General features: G+C 38.0%; 1 protein-coding gene across 2 annotated transcripts; it reads left to right on the forward strand.

Moving 5' to 3' along the window:
* On the forward strand, positions 1 to 24336 carry LYPLAL1 (lysophospholipase like 1). Of its 2 annotated transcripts, XM_079299073.1 has the most exons (5): positions 103 to 260; positions 2998 to 3097; positions 13083 to 13252; positions 23347 to 23462; positions 24082 to 24336. In XM_079299073.1, exons 1-5 carry the CDS (start codon positions 176 to 178, stop codon positions 24319 to 24321), a joined length of 711 nt encoding a protein of 236 aa, XP_079155199.1. In that variant the 5' UTR covers positions 103 to 175; the 3' UTR covers positions 24322 to 24336. The 2 variants fall into 2 exon arrangements, with proteins under 2 accessions (XP_079155198.1, XP_079155199.1); XM_079299072.1 differs by lacking the exon at positions 2998 to 3097 and having other exon boundaries at positions 1 to 260.
* The last annotated feature ends 421 nt before the right edge of the window (positions 24337 to 24757 follow it).

A 24757-nucleotide genomic window follows, 5' to 3' on the forward strand; every position in this document is an offset into this window, starting at 1 on the left:
CACAGGGCACCGCTAATGCCGGCACATAAGCTCTGCCAGCCGAGCGCAGCCTCCAGGGACAGAACTTCCCCACTCGGTGCCAGCAGAGCCGGGGGTGCCCAGAAGGGGTGGAGACAGGGCGATTGCAGGCCCGGAACCGGCAGGGCTGGCCCGGAGGAGGAGGAGAGCGCTGGCCATGGCGGCGCCCGGCGCGCTGCAGCGGAGCGTGGTGTCCCCCGCCGGCAGGCACACCGCCTCGCTCATCTTCCTGCACGGCTCAGGTGCCTGCCCTCCCTCCCTTCTCGGAGCGGGCGAAGCGGGCAGGGTCGGCCCCGGTGCTGCGGGAATGGGGCGGGACGGGGCGGCCAGGGCTGGGGCAGGGCTTGCGGTGACCCTGTGCCCGCGGCCCGGCCCTGCTTGGCCCCGCAGGATCGGCGGCGGCAGAGCCGTGTGCGGGTGCCCGGAGAGGCTCCCGCAGGGACTCCCGGCAGAGCGGCTTCCCTGGAGCACCCGCGCCCAGGAGACCGCAGGGCACGCTCAGGTGGAACGGACATGTCGGGATCTTCACGGGGCGGCTGCTGGCCGAGAGTCACCCCGTGCCTGGGAGCACTGCCCAGAGGCTTCGTGGGCTCTGCCGGGCTGCCCGGTGCGGTGCCCACTCCCTGCGAGCCGGCTCCAGTGCCCAGCCTCCCTCCGGGAAATGGAAAAACCGTCCCGTGCTACCGCCCTTGCACTCCGCGCCTCCTGTTACCCCTGGATTGCCCCTCTCAGAGGGCAGCCGCATCCAGAGGGTGACTTTCACAGCTGAAGTGGCTCTTGCTGCTTGAGAATCGGCATGAGAGCACTGTTGGCACCCTTTAAAAACCAGCGTTCATTTACCGACTTGTTATTGTTCAGAAGGGCCCTCTCCATTCCCAGACTGGCCACCCTCTGCAGCTGAGAGTTACCTACATCTGTGATACCTTATCTGAGGGCAGGAGGGTGTGTTTTATTGGGTTTAATTCTTTAAAAGTTATTTCTAATTAGCTAAATAACAACAAAGCCCATGTGACATTAAAAAGAAATAATGGGTCTATACTAGATCAAGGCCTTGAGAATCAATACTACTGAGCTGCCCACATGCATATGGCTATATGCTCAACACTTTCCCTGTCTTTTGCTTAGTTTTGCTTTTATCTTCTGCTTAGTTTAGCAAAGATGTGTATCCATACTAAATTAGTTTCATTTTTATAATCAAGCTTAATTTTGCTTTTCAAAAGCTCTGTGAGTAAAAGAATGAAAGTGAAAGAGTTTATGTGTTCAACTCTCTTGTTATGCTAGTGCTGTAATGCTTGAGGAAATAATTTTCTCTAATATTGGAGGAGTAAGGGAAGATTATGGTTAGAGGTTGATTCCACATGTGGTTAAAGTCCTCTACAATTTTTTTTTTTTTTAGTATTATTTTGTTCATAATGTTTGTAATAGGGTGGTTTTATTTGCTTCACAGAATAGAATTTAGAGCAGAAGTTGCCACAGTGCTGTTGCTGTGGGTCTTTAAACATGAGTTGTAAACCTTAGTACAGCACTTGGGATGGAAAGTGTCAGTCAAATGGCATTAATCCATTTTGTTCATAAAGCTTGCTCTAGATGAGCTATAACAAGTGCAGAATATAAGTGCAAAATAATATAGAAAAATATTAGAACAGTCCGGGTACTGTACATCAGATTTAGGTAGAGGTTCCATTTGGTAGCTTGGCAGGGAAGGCAGATGGATATAGCAAGTATGTAATAGCTTTTTAGAGGATTACAACTTTGCATGTTGTAACAAGCACAAAATCATAGGCTGGAAAAGACCTCTTAGGACATCGAGTCCAACTATTAACCAAACGCTGCCAAGTCCACCACTAAACCGTGTCCTTAAGTGCCACATCTACACATCTTTTAATACCTCCAGGGATGGTGACTCAGTGACTTTCCTGGGCAGCCTGTTCCAGTGCTTGAAAGCCCTTTTGGTGAACAAATTTTTCCTAGTGTCCAGTCTACATGTTGTTACATGTTAAATTTAAACTTTGCACAGAAAGAAAACTTGGAAATGCAAAATGTACTTGAAAGGAAAGAAAGTAACATTGTCCTTGAGGAGGGAGAAATAATATAGCTGCCATCAGTCTTTTTCAGTTTGTGAACTAACTCAAAGCAGAATCACCCATCATTTGCTTGTTTTTTGTAGTGTTCAGAATATATAATGCTGAAAGACTAGCATTTCAGGAGGTTTGTTGGATTTTGTTTGATGTCACAGTCTCCTCTTTTCCTCCCTCTCTTCCAAGTTCTGTTCCTAGAAAATCAAAACATATTATCTGAGCATACAAGTGCTCATATGTTAGAATAGCATTTGGACCATGATGGTTCTTGATATACAGAAGGTCACAGTTAAAGTTTCTTTTACTGGATTTTCTGTGACCTTTTCATGCACCTTTGCGTTGTCTTCAATAGCAGTAAATGTTTCTACAGATTTTTGCAAGGTTTAAGAGGTGAGAATAAATAGAATAATGATTTATCCTACATCATTAAGGAATTTGTAAAGACCTAAGTTCAGATTGTGAAATCATTCAGGGAGTTGGTTGACTTACCTGAGAGTTCATTCTGAGCAAGTTTGCAAGACCTAGACCTTGGCTTTCTAACTGAGAACAAAAAGCAATATAGGAAAGAAAATTGTTAGTTCAAGCCTGACTAAGATACATTGTTTGTAAGTGAGGTGACAACAGCCTTGAGGCTGTTGTTTCTGCTGGGGAAATACTCAAGTCATTGAATGTAGTAAAGTATTGATTAAGCTTATATTGTGGGGTCTCTTAAATAGTCTTTTTCTAGGAAGCTTTGAGTCTGTTGGAAAGGGAACTGAAGTTGTTCTAGAAAGTTCTTTTTTAGCATTTTAGTGTATTAACTCCATAATTTGAAATTAAGTCAATCTGAAGTATGTTTAACATTGTATAATATTATTGCTAAATGCATAAACTAATTCTTGTACTCTTCTGTGTGATACAGGTGATAGTGGCCAAGGAGCAAGAGCATGGATAAAACAAATTTTGAATCAAGACATGGCATTCCAACATATAAAAGTAATTTACCCAACAGCTCCTGCCAGGTACCATTTAATATATTGTAACTGTAGGATTAAATTTGTCAGTTCCAGTTGTAAAATACAGTTCTGGGTATTGGTACAGATTGTCTTAACAACTCTTTCTTCTTTCTCATGTATATACTTTTTGACAAAACTGAAGCTCAACCATACATTATTGTCCAGGATCTGTGATTTTAAGTGCTTATGACTCTAAATCGTTCCCAGAAGTCACAGCCTCTGATTGAAATTTGGGTATTGTCCTAATAGTAGATTTCCATTTCCTTCTTATAAATAGCAGATGATCCTGCAATGTGTGTTGTAGTGGCATTAAAGAGCCATGATCCAGATCATAATCCTACCCATAATAACCCCCATATACCAACTATTAAAATATTACATTGTATTTAATGCCAGGTTTCAGTACTGAAGGTAGTTGGTCTTTTTGGCCAGTAGGATGTCAAAGATCCTCAGCTCCTGGAAAAAGGACTGGGAATTCAAAAATTCATTTTACTTCTTGTTTGAATTCTGGCCCAGCTATTTCAAAGAGAATTGAGTTCAACATTTGCTGTAAGCTCAAGTCTTTAATGACTTTAGTGAATTTAATGACATTAAATGACACTGTGTGTTGAGTGGTAGATGGAAATACAGATAAAATTTTTTCCTGTAAGAATTTGAACGTTTATGCAGTCAATCCTAGAGGCAAAAAGCTGGACACCTATGCTCATACTTAGCTTCCAAAGATAATTTTAAATATAGAATATATAATTATTTACATATATTATGTATGTAACATATATTAAATACATAATACCAAATTTCAGAGGAGTTTAATTTTTCTTAATGTGATTTTTTAAGGTGTCTGTGGCTCCTTTTCTAGAGCAGGTAAAGTCATGCATGAGCTGATTCAGAAGTGGCTTTTAGCAAAACAGTAAAGTTGTATATTCAAAGAATATAAAATACCAATACTGTTTGTCTTTAACTGGCAAAGCACTCTTGTGTACAGCCCTTTGCTGCTGATAAACAGCCCTAGCTGACACAGTAAAATAAAACAGATGCTCCTAAGCACTGTTTGCCACTGTTTGCAGCAATGCTGAAGTTTGTCATGTTACATGTCATTGGTTGAAACCAAATAATGAAGCATTTACAGACCGATTTCATATTGTTTTGGTATTCAAAAACAAACCACACTATGCTTTTTTTGAAATGGTTTTGTAACAGTTGCCTTCCTTTCTTTCACAGAAAATAAAAGCAAGGCCTTGGACTTCCAAACTTGAAAGGCAGACATTAAAGTAATTAACTTGAATATGTATGTTAGTTTTATGTATGCTTATATTTATATACATATGTGCTTTGATAAGAAATCAAAATGTTTCTGGCAGCAGGGGAGGAATTCAGCATCCTTGTTAATGACACCTACAGCTGGGTGTTTGTGGGCATGCAGATCTGCTGAGAAAATTTTGAAACCAGGTTCTTTGCCCACAGAGAGGCTGAGGAATGTGCTGGCTGAAAGTCAGGCTGCTGAGAGAGAGCCTCTGTGGATCTCTAACCTGCCACTTCACTGTCAGTGCAAAACTTGCCTGCAGGTTCTTGTGCTGATGATGAAATCAAAGAAAAGCTTGAAGCTTGGCAGCACCCTCCTAGGATTGGCTGATGTGCTCTTCTGGCAAAGTGCTGTTAATGTGGATGTACTTCATGCTCTGAGCTCCTGTCTTTTCCAGGATAACTTTGCACATGCACATTGAATGTTCTCTGTCAAAATAGTTATGCCAGTAAAAGCAGGTTTGATGATATAACTGCAAAGCTGGGGGCTGGCAGGATAGACTGCAGGTGAAGAATACCTCCTCACATTTTTGATGAAAGGTATTCTGCAGATAGATCCATAGATATGGTCTTACACATTTTTCATGTCTGTTCAACATGACAATTCAACTCTTTCTGTTCAAGAGTTTTGAAAAGCAGTGGTATTCACATTTTTCAACACAACATTGAATTTTTTGGGTTTTTTTACTTTTGTGAAAGAAGGATTTGGGTTATACTTATGTTTTGTTTAGATTTTATCCCAGGTGCTGAAACATGCATATTTTTAATTTGTACAGCATCAGAGGTTCAGACATGTTTTGCTTCAAGAGTCAATGTATTTTTAAATTATTTTGGAAAAACAGTTCAGCATATAATCAGGAAGAATTCTGAAATATGTTCTTTGGCTTCACTAGCATTGATTTCAGCAAACACTAGAGAAGATTATGGGTAAAAGCAATGGAATGTTACTGAACTACATTTTATATAACTGTTTTTTACACTTCTCTGTAGGTCTCTGTAAAAAGTCACTTCTTTTTATAAAAATGATTCACTTTTCTTTAATAATTTTTGTGATATTCAGGGTTTGTACAGATCTGATCATCATCTGATGCCCCCTGGATAGGCAGGGCAGCATTTTGTCTCACTTATTCCCATCACATTGGAAAGTGCAATGAGTCTCATATTTGGTTGTTTCCTGAGCAAAAGCAACAGAATGTGGATAGTGAAATTTATAATAAAAAAAGAAAAAATTGCAAAAATGTAAAGTAAACTGCATATGGTAAAAAACATGCTTAGATAAAATGGAAAAAATCTGTGGATTTGGAGGCTTGATGTGATGTAGTGAGAGTATTGACACCTGAATTTGGAATATGTTTGGAAATTAAGTGCATTTACCTGGGGTATACAAATTTTGCTTTACAAATTAAGAAATTTACACATTGCTTGGAGGTTTGGGGTTTTTTTCTGTAATATAGTCTACTGGGATACTTAAAAATGAGTAGAGAACTTGTTTTAACTGTATCTAGCTTTCTGTCATTGTTAGGGCTTCTGCACATGGATTAAACTTGCTAAACACAACAGAATTCTATTTTCTCTCTATTATAATGCTAATATATATCTTTAAAAGAAAAAACAAGCTCAAATTAGAGCCCTAGTAGCTGATGCAATCCCTAAAGCCACGTCTACACTAATAGTTTTAAAGGAAAGGGTTTCCTTTTTCCCTTTTTATTTGGGTCAGGATGCCTACAACTTTAAATACTGTTTCAGCTGCTACAACTGTGACTTAAACATTAGGTTTCTATTGAGTTTCTAAATCAGAACTGAATACCACCCAATTTAAACTTTTATTTTTTTAATAGAAAGTGATAGTTTAAATTGGCATTGCAGGAGCTAACGTGGTAAATTTAAAACCATTTAGGCTCTGCTTGTTTTAATACATATACCTTGCCTTCTATAATTCCCTGAAAAAATCTAGGCCAAAGATTCTTTGCATTGTCTTGCATTCCATTCTGACAGTCTTCCTCTTTTGCAAGGCAGAAATTCAACTATAAATACTACTTTGGCTATTTTATGGATCTTTTTGACTTTCATTCAACAAACCTTTCTGTGGGATGTAAGTCTCTGCAGAATTTGTTGTCTGAGATGGTGGTTGGGTCCCAATTTATTCTAATTTCCATTATCTTTATGTGACTGGTAAGGACTAAAAAGCCCACTACTCCATCTTTTTACCTAAATTCACATCTTTGCTCAGCTCATGGGTGGAAATGAGCTTCATCTCACCATAACCTCCATCTGGCTCTATCACAAAACCACCAGACAGTTTGGCACCACTCAGCTCCACTGGCAGCCTCTGCCTGTGAGAGGCCTGGGATTGGAAAAGCAGCAGGGGTACTGCAGCTCGGACTTGAGATGGATTGGAGGGGAGCTGCACTGTGCCTATCATACTGTTTTTGGCTCAAGCAAATGTTATTAATCCTTGACTTTTGTAAGCCCTAACCTCATTCATAAATTTAACACAAAGGAGCCTTTTTTAAAGGTGGGAACTTGAGGGAGAAATGGGAAAGGTTTGGGCTGGTATCATGGGGTGGTTCTTTCATCTCCTTGAAGTAGAAATTCAGTGTGTTCTGCATAATAATGCTGGAAGTATGCTTGGATAAACTTTGTATTTTCCTTTTATTTCTACTCTGGAATTAGGTGAGGAAAACTGCATATATATATATATATATATATATATATATATATATATAATGCTGACATCAGATGCTGAATAGCATATGGGATGCACTAAACACTTGTCAGAGATAGCTGTAGTCATGCTTGGGGAAAACAAATCAGAACACGATGGAAATAATTTTGAATTTCTGATCCCTTTTACTACATTGTGCCCTTAGGCATCCTTCTTCTTGTTTTTCTTCTCTCAGGCCTTTTCCAGTACAGAAGAATTGGCAGCAGCAGTTTTTATATCACCCTTCCAGCAAGCAGTTGTGAATTTCTAAGTTATGTGCCATTCTGTGCTCTTGCTTTACTGTCTTTTCAAGGGTTTCTGTGCTTAGCTAGTGTCATTCATCCATCTCAGTGTTGTTTGCCACCAGATTGTGAAAGATGTCACTTTGAATCCCAGAGTGCTTTTCAGACCCCCTAATGGAGAACTGATGGAGATGGGACCCTGGTCTGCCTCTTGCCACTTTCTTTCAGTGAATTTATAAGGCAACCACTATTGGTTGCTAAGGAACTAGCAATGTGTATTAAAGGTCTTTTATGGTCTTTTCAACCATAAAATCATTTATGTTCTCTGATTAGTACCAATCCCCAGAATTTACACCACCCTCTCCCAAAAAAACCTCCCAAACAACAAAACCAACCCAGCAAACCAACAGAAACAAAGGAACAGAAGCAAACTTAATTTCTCCCACTGAGTTTTATGCTAGACTCTATTGCAGCTCCTTTTGTCTTGAATGAATAAGATTTGTCTCAAGTAACAAAAGCTGTCAGCATAGCATTTCTTCAGGTAACCACTCTGTACCAGCTCAGTCAGCTCTCATTTCAGACAATGGGCATCCAGAACAACTCTATCAAAACCATTTGCATGTGGTTGAGTGAACAGGCACAGCCTTTTCTGGAGAACAGCCAAAATTGCTCCTCGTGGAGATGACTCTTATCTTCCTTCTGGTAATTTTTGTTTTTTAAAGTATAGTTCTAAGTTAAAGCTGCTTGAATTTTGGACACATCATATGCTGTTACCATACCACAAAGCTTCATTGTTAAGATATGTTGACCCTCAGTTTTAACACAAGATGTATCTTGGACTAGAGTTTCTGATTTATCCTTCTTATTTGACTAGCTGAATTCTCTGCTTTCCTCTCCATTTCTTTTAAAATTTGCTTTCTGCTTCAAGCAGACAGTGGGAAAAGGCATATTTTGGACCTAAATCTTCTATTGAATTGTAGTACTGAAATTCAGCAGTGACATTATGTTTTGAGAGAATTTGGGATTAGAGAATAACTTGCTGTCATTCAAAAAACCTGCCATCAGCTTTAAGAGTGTCAAGATTTGCTTTTAGAACCACTCAATATTTTGGATTGGAAGGAACCTTTCAAGGTCATGTAGTTTAACCCCCCCAACAAGGACCAGGCCATCATGTTGCTTGGAATCCCATCCAACCTGTGTTTAAATATTTCCAGGGGTGGGCATCTACCACCTCTGTGCAACCTGTGTTGGTGTACCAACACCTTTATTGTAAAAACCAGTCTTCCTTATATCTTGTCTAAATCCAGCCACTTTAAATTGAAATTCATTCTCCCTTGTCCTATTGCAACAGGTCCCACTAAAAGGTGTGTTCCCATCTTTCTTATAGGCCCTTGAAGGCTTCTATAAGGTCTCCCTGCAGCCTTATCTCATCTAGTCTGAACATGGCCAACTCTCAGCCTTTCTTTGTGGGGAGAGGTGATCTGATCTTTGTGGCCCTCCTCTGGACCTGCTCCAACAGATCCATGTCTTTCCTTTTCTGAGGATTCCAGGATTGGATGTACTTCTCCAGCTGGAGTCACATCAGAGCAATGTAGAACTACTGTGGTGCCCTGTAGATTTTTTTCAGAAGGGTTCATAGTCTTCTGAAAGACAACATTACAATTTGATAGGCCCTACCTCCTAATTGAGAGGAGATGGGTTTGAGAAGCAAAAAAAAAAATAAAAAAAATAGAGGATTTCAGTATTTTTTATCTTTGTCTTTATTTTAATCTTGAAGCCCAACTTCACTATAAATTTCCAGTTCTGTCTGAAAATTCGGGAAGTTCTGTCTGGAAGCCTGTAAGCCAGCACCAGTGGTCTGAGTTTATGTGTCTGCTGATGCAGGCTGATGCAGTGCTGAGCATGAAGGCAGTGATACAACTGAGCATCAGGAGAAAGAGTTGGGGGAAGAATATTTATCAATGTGCTGTCTTCTACTCTTATTTATAGCAGCTAGAACTGCTGGCTTGTCTTCTGACTTCAAATGTTGGATAGGGGCAATGATTTATTGGGTAATGAACAAAACCACCTGTAGTTTTATGTGAATCACTATGCTAATTGCATCATTTTGCAGATGGGATTTGCTGTGGTTTGAGATGAACCTTGTGTAGCATCATTGGGTTACTCTGCACTTCTGTTAAGATAATTTCAGACTAGCTGGCACAATTCTAAACATGAGTAAGAAGGTCTAGAGGATATATTCATGCATCAGAAAGGTGGAAATAGATGGTGTTGCTGCTCCTACTTTCATCATGTTTTCTTAAATTACTACAGAGCACAGGTCAGCAGAGGCTAATCTATTTTGAGTTTGTCAAATCTGTAATGATATGTATTGCTTTGAAACTTTGCAGTGAATCAACAGTGAAAATTACTTCTGAGATGGAAAGGATGATAAGTACATACAAAGATATTGCAGGATATATTTTCCTTTTAAGATGTTGAAGTATTGTGTAGGATCTTGAGACTGCACTCTCATGAAAGAGGTGTATTGATCTACAATGACACCCTTACAAATAGGAGCTATAAAATAATCAGAAAATATGATTTAAAGTGATTTGGGAATGTTGGGAAGCATTTTAAAAATTCTAATCCTCCTAATTCCTGCAATTTTATAAATGGTGTTTGATATTAGCCTTGTCTCCTTTGCTGTCCATTCTCCTAAATTTTAAATGTTACAAGAGAAATTCATACAAATTGAACTTTCTTTCAACTGGCCCCTAAAAATGGATACAAGTTTGGAAGCTGGATCTACCCAGAGAGAGGATTCTTGTTTCTTATTTTCTTACATGGATTTGAATCTTTTATGTGCTCCAGAACAAGCAAAACATACTCACATACACCCCCAAAACCAAATGCCCATACAACTTCAAGGACTCTGTATTTCCCACTTTCAATAGCACACAGTATTAGAGACACAGACCTTTATTTCTAGTATCATTTTTAAAAGAGAATAAAGCAAGTGAGACATAGATGGTATGGGTTTTAATTAAACTTAAGAAAGCAAAAAAATTCCAAACTTAAAGCTGATTACTTGGTCTGACATTGTCCTTAACTGACCATGTTGATCTTGTTGGATGGAGTTTTCACTCCAGTCTATTTTTTTTTTTTTTGCTTTTGCATGTTGCAGTCCAGCTTCTCATGTCACTGTAACATAGGGATTTTTTTTTTTTTTTTTTTTTGTGGTCTAATTGTATGAAAAATTTGGTGCTGTATTCTTGGAGCTGTACATATGGTTCCATGCCAAACATATTTGTTTACCGTGGTAATGTCTGAGTTGTAGTGTGCCAGCTAATAAAGGGATTATTTAAAGAAAAAAGGTGAATGACTAAAACAGATGTGCCAGTTGGGTGAACCATTAAAAGAATCTTACTTCTCAGCTTTATGTAAAGGTTATTTTTAATGCATTTCTGAGAAATCAGGAGTGCTTGCAGGGATGTTTTTGAGGCAGCTGAAAGCCACTTGTCTGTTTGTAGAGGAGTCTCTTCCTGTGGACTGAAAGACTTTGGTCTTTCATCAGTCTTATGAAGAATTTGCAAAGAGAGCAGGTAGAAGTTTCAACATCTGATCAAGTATTATAATCTCACTATGAATTTTGACCTGTTTTAAATGTCATGATGTCATTTAGTTGTGGGGAAACATGTTTTAATATTTATGGAATGTAAAAGTAAATTGTTGTAATGTAGCATATTTATGTATCTTTGTTCCATATAAATTCTGGACATCAGCAGGCTGTAATAATAAATCAAGGTCAACTTGCTGTAGTAATACTAAAACCTTTCACATCTTTTCTTCCACAAACATTAGGTGCTCTGATTTTACTAGAAAATTAAGCACTCTGACTGCTCTGTATTTTAACCAGGAGTGTTTGAGAGAAACTAAAATCATGGATTAAATGCAGTTTGCCCAGGCGTTTAGTCTATTGTACATCACATTGTCCAAGTGACTTCCAGAAACTGGAAATTGATTCTGGTCTTGATAGATTTGACTGGAATGTCTCCTCTTAGAAACTGACTTTTGTGAATTAGCTATTTGTGATCTTAAGTGTTGATCAATTCATTTGGGAAGAATCCTGGAGACAGAATTCTAAAGAGAAGCAAAAGCATTTTAATACTATTTTTAAAACATAGCTTTAGGTTGCTGGGTATCCAAGATATTTCCACAGAATTTCCTTTCATTTTGGAGTTAACTTTTTAATAGACAATTAAGGGCTACCTGAGAACTAATAGCTCAGTTTTTAAATTCTGGTGCTTAAGTATACAGTTGGTTTTGAATTGAAGAAATAAGGGGTTATTTAAGGTACTTGGCCATATATTGTATGACACTTTCAATAATAGTACATTTTAGGTACCATGAAGCTCTGCTAAAAAAATCAACTGTAGTGTTTCTGTTTGTACTGATCTGTTGCTGTTTGTTGCCTCTTTCAGTATATTCTTCTGACCAACTTTTTAAGCCATGGGCTCTTTTTCTTGTGTTCATGACAGCAGGCAGAAGAAAACCTATGTTCTCTCATTTTTCACTTTAATGACTGAATAGTGCAAATAGTATTATCTTGAACACTCATCCTAGTGGCAGTACTGGTTTAGAGCTGTTTACATATGTGAAGCCTCTCTGGTGTTAATAAACGCAGAATATGTTCCTTCATTAAGAATAACTGAATTAAAGGCTTTATGATTTTAGGTTAGTTGTGCTTTGTTTAATTCTAGTATTGAAAAAATTCCAGAGACAGCACAGAAGTCAACTATAGCATTTTCAGTGTGTTCCCATCCAGAAATGTTTCAAAAGCTGTCTGTTTTGTGGACGATGATTGTAATCTTATCTAAGCTTAAGTAAAAATGAAGAATTTGCTGTGGAGGAACATAGCAAATAAGGGTTTCAAGGAGCTTTGTTTGAGATGATCAATGTCATAGCAGTATGTTTTGTAATATTTTGCAGAGCCATTTCAAGGCAATTAGATCACCTTTCTTGGGATTTCAGGGCTCTATTAATCATCTCTATTTAAAACCAAAGAAATTGCTTCTTTGAATTGAAGGTTTCATGATTATTTTAGGTTTGGGCAGCCTGTTGATGCACTTAAAATAACATTGCAACAACACAGTATTATGGTGAGGAGTATCATATCTCTTATTTGTGCACCAGTCCAGTAAGCACATGGCATTTCTTTCAGTTATATTTATGAGATACCTGCCCCATTAAGATGACGATGGCTGTATTTATTTGACAAAAATAAAAATTGGCAGGATTTTTTAATACCTAGAGGTTCATAATACCCATCCCCTGTCAGTTTTGTCAAGAATTAGGCAATTGAATTCCATAAAGTTAGCTCCTGCAAAGCTGTCTTGTTTAGAAGTTACTTCAGTTTGTTGTGTTCCAGTGTGGATTTCAATCCTAACCTTATTTAGGATTAAGAACCTCTTGACAGGTTTAAGATTTAAAATGCTTAGCTGACCTAACCAACCTTAATATTGAATTGGCTGAAAAATGCATTTTGCATAGCTTCCAAATGCTATTTCCAATGAAGGACCATGACTTCAATGCAAGGAAATGCTGTGTGACTGGATGTAAATAGAGTTAACCCTCAGAGAGGTTTATTCTCTCCTTTGCTGGAGATATACTGGTTTTTTGGGTTTTTTTTTATTACATATGTTCAAAGCTTTTGATCCTGTGCTTGGTTAATAATTTGTTTTCTTTCCTTTTACCACTCCAGGCCATATACACCTATGAAAGGAGCCTTTTCCAATGTGTGGTTTGACAGGTATAAGATCTGTAATGACTGTCCTGAGCACATTGAAAGCATTGATTCCATGTGCCAGGGCCTTACAGAGCTGATCAATGATGAGGTTAAGAACGGCATTGCCAAGAACAGGATACTCATAGGTAAGAGATTCATTTATAATGTGTTTATTCTGGTGGGTTTTTAATGGTTTGGAGATCATCCTCCTTGAATTTAATCTATCTGAGGGTCATGAGTATGGCTTGAAACTGCTGAACAGCCTTTTCAGTAGCCAATCCTCAGCAATATTGAATCCTTATTTAAACCCATATCAGGTGGGGAACGTGGCTAGCTGTAAGCATTATCCTCAAAATGTAAAACTGTTTTTATTGTCAACAGTCATTTATAATCATTATTTAAAATAGAGCAGGCAGTGATTTACTTTGAGAAGTACATAGTTTTACTATTTCCTTTAAGCCCTTTTCAAGGATGGAAAAGTACACTTTCCAAAAATGACGTGCATTTTGGAGAAAGGAGATGTAGTATATAAATAATCATGAACTTTTCCTTACTGCTCTAATCATTTTGGGTTAAATTAATTCATGCAGGAAAAATGTGCATGTTACATAGCACTAAATGTTAACATTTGATAACAAATGAAGTATTAGCTGTAAAAGTTCATGTGCCTATCTTTAATTCTCTTTCCACATATTTCCAATAACTTCCACAGTACTTCAGTGAAATAGATGGTGGGATATTGAGGCACAGGAGTTAAAGGTGATGAAATAGGCTATGGCAGACATGGAATGCGAATTCTCAAGTCCTTGGCTCCCTGTCCTATCTCTAGACCACAAACTATTTCAGGTTGGGGAAAAAACTCTTAAAGTGGGATCTTATAAATTTATGTCCAACTGAGTCATGCTTCAATATCTTGCATGGTCAAGCCACTACCATTCAGCCTGGTGTGTTTTCCTGGTCCAGCCCCATGTTGCTCTGTGAAGACCTTTGCTTGCTTTCCCTTTCTGGCTCATTGCCCTGGCTGCAGAGTGCATTGTTTTGGATGGCTGTCAACAGATTCCCTTTCATCTGTCTTTCCTGTGTTGTTACACCTGCTGGCTTGGAAGCAGCTGGAGAAGTGCAGGTGCTTTGCTGTTGGGCGAGCTGGGAGATGCTCTGTGCACAGATCCAGTGTGCTACTAGGCTGTTTTCCTTTCCTCTGTAGCCTTCAAAATTAGAACTATCCAGACTGCAAAGTATGAAGGTTGTTTTCCAAGTCATAAGCAGAATAAGGAAGTTGGCATGTACTGAGTGTTTCATCCTGTAGATTCTTTGGAAGTCCCCATCTTCATGTGTGTGCATTCCTCACATATCAACCAGAAATAACTGTACTTGTTTTGTCACTGTTGAGAGCTCTGTTTCACCACCTGACAGAGGCTACAACCATACATCCTTGTGGTTGAGTCCAATATTTATGTAAGAAGCAAAATAAGGCAGCCCTGAGTTACTTTGTCCAAAGTACAGAGGGGCACTCATGTGGATGCATAAGAAACTTGGTAGTGGAAAATTGTATCACTTGTGGCTGTACAAGATTAAGTGTTCTTCCACAAGAACTTTGTGCCTTTTCTGTTCTGTTTTTGATGATTAACCAGTGTGTGATGCAGTGAAGAATTAAACTCAGAGATCCCCTAAGGTCTCTATGCAGAAAAGTGACATTAATTGTCTTAGATAGGACTTTGTGCAAGTAATTGTCCATCTGCTGGCATTTTTTCTTACAGGAAATTAGGACTTTTGTAAAGGCACTCTGAAGATTTATAGTATTCAGCCTGAAGAGCAGAAGGCTCTGGGGAGATCTTGTGGCACCTTCCAATACCTAAAGGGGGCCACAAGAAAGCTGGAGAGGGACTTTTTACAAGGCCATGTAATGATAGAACAAGGTAGCATGGCTCCAGACTGAAAGAGTGTAGTTTTAGATTAGATATTAGAAAGAAATTCATTACTTTGAGGGTGGTGGCACACTGGAACAGATTGCCCAGAGAGGCTGAGGATGTCCATCCCCAGGAGTGTTCAAGGATAGGTTGATTGGGGCCCTGAGGAACTTGGTCTAGTGGAAGGACTTCCTGCCCATGGCAGGGGGTTGGAACCAAATGATCTTCAGAGTTTTTTCCAACCCAAACCTATTCTGTGTTTTTTTGATCAAAAGAAAATATAAGGACAATTCCATATGTGTGCACCAACGTGTAATGTCCATTCAAAAAGGAGAAATGTGTGGCCTGAAATTTTTTTGAGTTTAGGAGATTAGTGTACAGGAGATAATGGAAGGTTTGGTTACTTTGCTTAGAATGTCAGATAATTCAGTTCTATCAGATCTTTTTAGATTTCTCTTTGAAAATGTCAAGAATATCTATCTGATACAAGAAGATGATGCCTAAAGCAGCAGGTGGTGTGCAGACAGTGGATTTGTCACTGCTAGTACCATGGAGTTGGAGGAGGCAGCCTTTGTGAGGTAAAGGGAAAAATAAGACATTTATAGCAGGGGAGACCAGGGTGAAATTTTGCTGAGTTCATAGTGCATTCAGTGCTGTTGAGTCATGTTGGAGATCCATAGTGGGAATACTGGTACATATCTTATTATGAAAAACAGACAAAAAAGGTTGAGAGAAGCAACTGGAGAACTTGGGAGTCTCTGAAGAGCAGTGGGGGCCTTTTTGGGGAGGAAACCAAAGAGCAGAGCAGTCTTATGAAGATACTCAGAGGGAATTAAATCCTCCTTAAAGGCTTGAAGGAGAATTGGGTTGAGTGACCGTTTTGTAGTAAGTGGGAGTTTTAATGACTGGAAAGAAAACAAAATGACTATGAGGAGCATAACAAGATTGAGGGTTATGGTTTTATATGAGTAGAAGACTAGAAATTACTGAGGGTGAGTGTCAGATATTGTTGGATGAGGGTGAGTGAGGTGTTAGGTGAGAAGGAAGGTGGGCAGCTGCTGACAGCTCAGAGGTGTGGGATAAGAAAGCAAGATCTGAGGGAGCACTGTGCAAAGGTGGGTGAGTGGGAAGAGACAGGGAGCAGCAGTGGGCTCTCAAACATGGAAAATTAGAAGCCCTGGTGTTCTGGGGGTTGATGATTCCCCTTCTTGAGCCAATTTAGACTTTCCATAAGGCTCAGGGCAGTGGGACATTAAAAGCATTTTCTCTGAAAGAAATTATAGCCTGTGTTGTTTGCTTCACTACCTCTGAAATTCACAAATGACTGATTGCAGATCAGAACTCTAAAGATAAGCATGGAGTCCAGGTTGTACTGTGCTACTCCTCTCCTCTTTATCAGAAAAATGCTGGTGCAGCCTTACTTTTAACAACTGCTCTATGAATCTACTTCCAAAGAATTAAATTACTTAATTTACTTGCTTAGAATCTAAAGGAAGTCATATTTTTAAAATATCCTTATTAATTTTGTGACATGACTCATCTACTCATTCCTATCTCCTAACAGTTTTATGAGTTGCTTTCCTTTTAACTCAAGTCTTTTGAAGGAAGTAAACTTCTGATTAAGCTTTATTTCCCCTGACCTTGGAGGAGGAAGGAAGGGAGACTAAAAGCAATACATAATTATTAAAAATAATTATATAATCCCCAGAATTTGATAATGGTTCTTAGTTTTTAGCCAGACATTCTTGTTGAGTTACTCTTACTGGTCTTCCTGGCTAAAGCATGCCTTGTAAATAGTCCTGTAAGTAGGTTTGTATTGACTTTGGAGATAAAAGAGTGTTATAAATTTAGTCAAATTTTGGCACTTGGAGCTTTGATAGTATCCTTTCTTTAAAAACAGGATGTATTTCTTCTTTATAAATGCCTGAATTCATTGCTAAATGGGCCAAACAAGCCACAGTTTAAAATGTGGGACAATAATTGCTTTTTCTATCTAGAGCTAAGTTGGTTTTTCAGGTGGTGGTGGTTTTGTTTTTTTGTTTTCTTGTGTTGGTTCTCTTTGTTTTTTTCTGTTGTTTTGGGGGTTTTTTAACTGCTTCCATAGTCATAGTGCACTGTAAAGTAAGTCACTTCAGTGAAAACTGTTTAAGATTTCAGCAGTCTTATTCAAGAATATGTTAGAAGCTCTTGAAAGAAATGGCCCTCTTGTTTTTTGAGCATTTTGATAGGGGTCACTGTAGTCAAGTACACTTTGGTGAAAGGCAGTCTTTTTGTTCTTTTTTTGTTCTTAATTTAGCACTGCTTTCCTGCTTTCACAGGTCACTTTTTGTGTATTGCAGAAGTGCTGATCCAAGCACGTTGGTCTCTGCCACCTGTAGTCACTCATGTAAGCAGCCAGTGAAAACAAACTTTCCATAACAGTCCTGTAGGTTTGACTGAATGCCAAAAAACACATGCATGATTCCTGACCCCTTGTGCTGTAACAATAACACGACACACACAACCACTTTTTGTTTATTGCTAGACTTCTTACACAGCTACTGAACCACAGTGGAAGTACCATGAAAGCTCTGTGCTTCTTGTAAATATTAGCATTTCCTTCTCTCTCAGTGTGTGTGAGAATGGGATGGAGGGAAATATTTTGGCTTTGACACCCCAGAGAGCGGATCCTATAAATACATGAAGATAAAAACTTCCAACAATAAATCATTAAAGTACTGAGCAAACTATTTCACCCACAGTCTTGGCATTTTATGTTTTTGGCTTCTAAGCCTTTTCCTGTCACTCATCCTATCTTGTATCTTCTGTATTTATTAGGACATTGTCTTCCATTAAGAGGTACTTACTGCCTTGTTCTTATGGAATAAATTCATGGATTTTTTGCTGTTTGTCTCTGCAATTCAAATGAGATTTCTCTTTCTGTACCTCCCATTACAGGGCTTTGTAGTCTGTCTAAATTGGACCTGAGGTGCTGGGATCAAAGCGCTACATCTGCCCCATAATACTGCAACATTTTAACAATTTTCAGTGCATCAGTGTAAATTTACTTTGCTTTTATACTTTGGGGTAAATGTTTTCTCTTGGTTTTGGGGGTATTTTTGTATCTAAACTGACCATGTTTCTCTTTTGGATCTCTACTAATCTAGCTCACACATCAGGAAGTAAAAAGAGACATTAACAAAGTAATCTTTCTGTTTCCTTCATAAATCTTCAGTAGGAGCTACAATGCTAATTTTAACCAAGAGTAGTCCATTACTTGTTACTTTGTTTCCCAGAATTTGATAGTGTCAATATAAATGTATCTAAAGAGTGAAAGGTGACACATTCTCAGTATGGTTAATGACAGGCTTAGCAAATAATAGTGTAGATTAGGAGTAAATTCACTTCACTAAGAAAAAAATTATAAAGTGAATCAAGTTCTGATCTTTTCAGACTTACTAGGAACTCTGTTCAAAACATGTCCTTACTCATCTTTAATAAATGCCTGAATTCAGTGCAAGATTAAATGGATGGATGAGCTTTTAGAATGCTTGAGAGTTGTGCAGACATGCCACAGGGTACAAATTAACCTGTACTTTCTTCACAGTTGTGCCAGTAGAATTGTAGAAGAGTGAGACTTCACAACATTTGCTATTCCATTGTCATATGCCAGTGCAGATTCAGCTCTATTTAGGAAAATCCTTACCATTGCTTTTCTGACTTCTTCTGAAAGATTTCTGCTAACAGAAATTCACAGCTCTGCATAACAAAAACCTGTTTCTATGCTTCAATACTCTTTTCTTTAGAGACCTATTTTCCACTTTCTGTGATTCAGTTTAGTCACAAATACTGTGAGCATAAAGGATAGGTTGTTCTCTTCCTCTTTCCCATGTTGTGCAGTTATGCTGACTGTAAAAATGGCAGGTAAGTGTTGCAGCAAGGCAGTGCTGTCATCCTCTCTAGAAACAGCCAAGAAAACACACTGGGTAAATGAGGCAAGCCATAGATTGGCAGAGTAACATCTTAATAAAAATCAATTTGAGACTTTTCATGGATTTTATTTTCCTTCCAGTACTAAAAATTACAACCCCTTAGGTACACATGTTGGGTTCTTCTCTATTACCCACAGTAGTTGAAAATAAAAGTGCAACTGGTTCTGGTTTTACTGCGAGTTGATATGTTAGAAACAACTGTACCCTTGTTTTTACAAGAAAATAGTAAAACTCATACCACTTAAATAAGCTTTCAAAATGTCTTTTGACTGGTGAGAAAGTTGAGGAGCAAATTGATTCATGTTCCTAACAAGAGCAAGTGGCTGAGCCACTCAAAGGAAGCTGCCTTTGTTCTTGTAAAGACTCAAGTTTGCTGCTCTTGTAAAGACTAAGTAACAGTCAGAATAACAAGGCTGTCAAAGGTGGAAACTGTTCATTGCTGTTCTGCTGGTGTGCAAGGGTTTTGTTTGAGGAAGTTTCATGAAGAGATTAAAAGGAGAAAAATGATCACTGTGAGGAAATTCACTTGAGACAAAATACACGTTTGAGCACTTAACACAGGAGCAGTGTTCAGGGAGTTCTGTGGAGAAGGGAATTTGCTGTTCCATTGGCATTTGTACTCTTTGCTGATATTCATTTGTGAACACTGTTAAATGTATATAATACTTCCATTCATTGATAAAAATGGAAGGTCAAAACAGAAAGTCAGCTTCTTTGCAGATGATATAGAACAAGGTTGTGCTGTTACCCTTAATAGAGGGTAAATCACAGAGTCCTTAGGGAGAGGGGAAGGAATGCAGCTTTAGGGAGAAATTCCTGATAACAAACTGATTAAAGCAACTCTAAGTTGAGATACTAAAAAAGGAGAAATTGAGAATAAAAAATGCTGTGAGAATGGAATGAAAAGGAGGCAGGAGTATGTAAGAGTATGTAAGGTATTGTAATAACAACAGAACAGGCCAAGACAATTTCTAACTGTGCTGGTGTAGCCTTATACAACAGAAGAGTGTTTGTCTTGTGCTGTGCTGGCACAGGCACTGTGTGCTGGAGGATTCATTTCTTGCCACTTAGTTACTGTACTGACAAATGTGAAGAAATGCAGGAAAGATGAACAACTACTACAGAGAAACTAATGAAGAAATGTTGCTTAAAACAAACACCCCAAACTGCAGCCCTACACCCTAGTCCAAATCCTAATCTCATCAAAGTCTGGGGTTTAGCCTCTCCTGTTCCATTTTTTCTTCAAAATTTGTGCACTAGGTATGATTCATAACTATGTTTTTTCCCCATGGCTGTGATTTCTAGTATGGCAAGCAGTTTTGAGCATGTGTTTAAGTTTTACTGAAAAGAGTGAAAAAGTAATGTTTGTTGTTTCCTGATTCCATAATCATTATGACAAATGGACTGAGGCATTTTACAGTCAGATCTGTATGATTCAGGATGCACTTGGCAATGTCAAATCTGTGTGTGCAAGAGAGCTGATTTTTCTGTAAATTAGGTTGAACATCTAAAGAACTTTTTGAATTCAGGAATAGCTCATTGCAGCCACTAAAGTGATGCATGGGGAGAAGGTGGTTTTTAGCATTCTCTTATGTATATAGGACAGAGGATGCAAAATAAACCTTTGTAATGGATAATGAGATTAGTATTTTCTTAGATGCAAACACAGACATTGTTAGACAAAGTGCAAATAAACAAATGAAGCTGAAGTTTGGCAGTAAGTAAATACTTAGTTTCCTGAATCCCATATAATGTTCAAGTGTCATCATGGACCAGACTGTTATTTCAGACAAATGCAAATGGGAAGCAAATTAATACAAATCAAGATCTTTTGCAAAAGTGAGCTGGAGTTTTGTTTAAAAGGCTCCTGAGGCCATTTACAATCTCTGAAAGGAATGTTTTATCACTGAAAAATGACAACTCTGGTGAAGGTTTCAGTTTTATTCAATGAGGAATAAATTCCATATGAGAAATTCAGTTTCTGTTTATGTTGTGTTACATCATCCCGTGCCTGAGATTACCTGAATTAAGTTACAGACTGTATTCCAGAAAATAATGCTTTAGTTTTAGTAAAGTTTCCTTCTGATTCAAATTCTTTAATTTGGTAGTGTGAGGCTTGTGTGATTTCATCAAAACTTTCTCAGCTATTGAGGTGAGTCACAAACAGCTTTCTTATTGCAGAGGGGGTTATCTAAAAGTCATCACTACATTGAAGCAGATTTGAGGTCATAAATGCATCCTTGAGTGAACTTTCTCTGCAACTGGGAGTACTTTATATAACTGAGTTTTTTGCATGTGCTCCCCTGTTAGTCTACACATAAACCTCCTTTGTGACTCAGAAAAGTTAACACAAGGAGTTAGGTGCTTTCCTGAACTGTCATCCTGAGCATTGTCAGCCAGCCCTGGTTAACTGTTATGGAGCATTAATCACAGTTCTCATTAGAATAGGTATGAGGGGAAAACTGAAAGTGAACATAATTTTAAATTTAAAAGCTGCTGGCAAACTCTGAACTTATGTGCAGTCTTTGCATGTCTTGGAAGTAGATGGGTGAAGACCTTGCAGTGTTCTGCCCATCTAGGGATGAAATGTTGCTGTGTCATTTTGATTCTAACACTCCTGATACAATCTGCTTAGCAATGCTGTACAGTTTATGTATTCTTCATGCTGAGATCATCTTTATACATGTACTTTATGTATGCTCTGTCATTTCATATTATTGTTTTGTGTAATATCTGCCTCTTATTTTTCCTTCATCTAAAATTTGAATTCTTGTAGAAGTTTTTGACTGAGAACGTCTTTTATGTATTATGTCAAATATATACTGAAATGGTTTTTGTAATTAAAAAAAAACAGTCTGCATCTATAAATGCTTATTCAAATTGTTGGTTTTGAAGCATTTGCCGTATGGCATTTACTTGGAGATTGTTGTGGTATCAGGTGCTAAACTTCAGGTGCAAATGCAAATCAAATTCAAAGAGCTAGTCCTTTGTATTGGACTTGCTTGAAGTAGTAAGAGCCACATGAAAGAACCATTACCTAATATTCTTCTAAACAGAAGGTGACTGCATTGTCAAAGACTGCTGGTGAGTAATTGCAGACAGTGTGCCAGATTGTGACTAACTGGGTACAAAATTTTAAGATTAAATCATTTACAAACTAGTAATGACTTTTCAATGCAGCTTTTCTTTCTGTAATCTGAAATACTTAAAATGGAATTCATTTTATATGTTGACAGAGCATTGTCTGTATTTATTTGTAAGTAAATGCAAAATGATCCCTTAGAGTACAAATGCTTCTTTTGGGGTTTAGGGATGATGACATTCTTCAGAATGATCAAAAGGAAATTAAATAAGTGACCAAATTGTGCATAAGAAAATAAAGGAAACTTCACTCTAGTCATTATCTGGATACAGTCAATATAAAGGCCTGTGTACTGTGTCCTTGTGAAGTAATGTGGTAATCTGGATTTCTTTCCTAATGAATAAGCATTTGTCATACAAAAATCATCCCTGAGGAATTATCTGACCCTGAGGGTAAGGAATTAGTGTAGTTGAAGAGACATATGGATCACAGAAGGCATTAATTCAGAAATCCTGTTAGAGCTTGGGGGAATACATTGCATTTTTTCCCTATTTATTATATATTCCAAGGTATAACAAGAAAAATATCCTCAATGCTAGTTTAATGTGAATGCTCTTTGATTATGAGCAATAGAGAGCTTTCATGTGTGAATGTTGCTAGCCTAGGAGAGAAATAACTTGAATACAAAAAGCAGTGAGAATTACCTGTTCACGGAGTTTTACTTTGTTTATGTCAGAGTATGTATGGCCACAGTATTCAGCTAGCTGGTAGGGACCATACACAAATAGCTTCTGCAGTAATGGCATTTTGGCCTTTCCTTTTTGTCCTCTGTCAGTAATGAATCTTCAGCACTGCTTTAGCTCTCCAGTGTCTTAGTTGCATCATGCTTTGATTGAAACCTCAAGTGTGCCACATAAGGTTTAGGTTGGACCAGAAGGAATTTCTTCACAGAAAGGTTGTTAAACATTGGAATGGGCTGTCCAGGGAGGTGCTGGAGTCACTGTCCCTGGAGGTGTTCAGGAAATGACTGGATGTGGAACTTGGTGCAATGGTCTACTTGACAAGGTGGTGTTAGGTCATAGGTTGGGCTTGATGATCTTAGAGATCTTTTCCAACCTAAGTGATTCTGTGATTCTAAAATCATTGTAACACTTAGGATACTCAAGATGGGGTTTTTGTTGAATTATGTATAAAAAATTTTAGTCTGAAGATAATAAATTTTACACTGGATTACAAAAACGTAGAAAAACCCAATCTTTGTTTCTTTTGTTGCATCCTAGGAGGCTTTTCAATGGGAGGTGGAATGGCAATGCATTTGGCATATAGATTTCATCAGGATCTGGCAGGAGTCTTTGCCTTGTCTAGTTTTCTCAATAAAGACTCTGCTGTTTACCAGGTGAGTGTGTAGTAGATATTATAGAAAACCTGCATAGCTATATGGAAAACGTGGTGACTTAAATTCAAATTACATGTTTATACATCCGAGGCAGTTGTTTGATATTCTAAACTTAGGTAATTTCTGGGAAATAGATAATCAGAATAGTAGGAAATCAAGGCTTTAAAGCTGTCTTTAAATAATGTTTTATTGCACTTTCTTGCACAGGCAGTACAATATTAAAATGCAGGAGATTAATAAATGAAATGTTTTTGTTAATTATTACATTGCTTTGCAATGCTTTAGTTGTCCTTAATTGTTAAAGAGTCTCTGTAAGCATAACTATTCTTTGAAAATGTGTGATGCATTATAATCCATTTGCTGTCATGAATTTTTTCTGCTTCTCTTATTTGGAAGGGGTATAGACCTTATAGGAAACCCTATCGTTTTCAAGATTTATTGTACTGGAATTTGAAGGGCATTTTTTTTTCCAGTATTTTCTTGTTTACTTCTATGAGGATAGTACAATATGACCCTTAAGATGTAGATCAGTAAGTGCAATAAATTGACCCCATTGGAATTGTAAATATTAATTCAAAATTTTTGGCAGTATGTCTGACAGTGTCTCCTTTCCATCTAGGCTTTGAAAAGAAATGAAAGTGCTCTTCCAGAATTATTTCAGTGCCATGGAACTGCTGATGAACTAGTTCTGTACTCATGGGGTGAAGAGACCAACAAGATGTTAAAGTCTCTGGGAGTGTCAGCATCACTTCATACTTTTCCAAACCTCAATCATGAGCTGAACAAAACTGAAATAGAAAAATTAAAATCCTGGATTGTAAAGAAATTGCCTGTTGAAGCACCAAAGACAAATGAATAAATGAAGATCCAGCCTTATACTTTCTGATTTTTCATAGTTTTAAAACCATGTGTGAAATATATGTGGGTATCCTATATCCCTTACATATGCACAGCTTCAGGCAGACACTTAAATTCCATGAAGTTCACCTAAGTGATGAAAAAAGGGTGCTGACCATTAAACCTTAGTTTATTATATGGGTTTCTTTTTCTGTTTTCTTGTCTAGTTTTTAAGCATGCATCAGTCTACAAAAAGTAATGACTGATAATATTAAAACCATTCCTAAATAATCAAAGCAGAATTCAGGAAGCATTGCTGTGAATCTCCTAGGTAATTTATTTTTGGGGAGCTTGGGTGTTTGGGCAGGGAGGTGTTCTAAGATGGAAACATATGCAGTGGCATGGTTGTTCTTAATGGCATTACAGCAAAAAAAAAAGTCCAATTATTAAAATAAGGC

This window comes from Erithacus rubecula (genome assembly GCF_903797595.1).
Source record: "Erithacus rubecula genome assembly, chromosome: 2".
NCBI lineage: Eukaryota > Metazoa > Chordata > Aves > Passeriformes > Muscicapidae > Erithacus > Erithacus rubecula.

Excerpts from the sequence above, each read along its gene's own strand:
- LYPLAL1 (XM_079299072.1), top strand. The coding sequence starts at position 16 with ATGCCGGCACATAAGCTCTGCCAGCCGAGCGCAGCCTCCAGGGACAGA. Across the intron at positions 261-13,082 it reads CATCTTCCTGCACGGCTCAG|GCCATATACACCTATGAAAG; the intron begins GTGCCTGCCCTC and ends TTACCACTCCAG. Across the intron at positions 13,253-23,346 it reads CAAGAACAGGATACTCATAG|GAGGCTTTTCAATGGGAGGT; the intron begins GTAAGAGATTCA and ends GTTGCATCCTAG.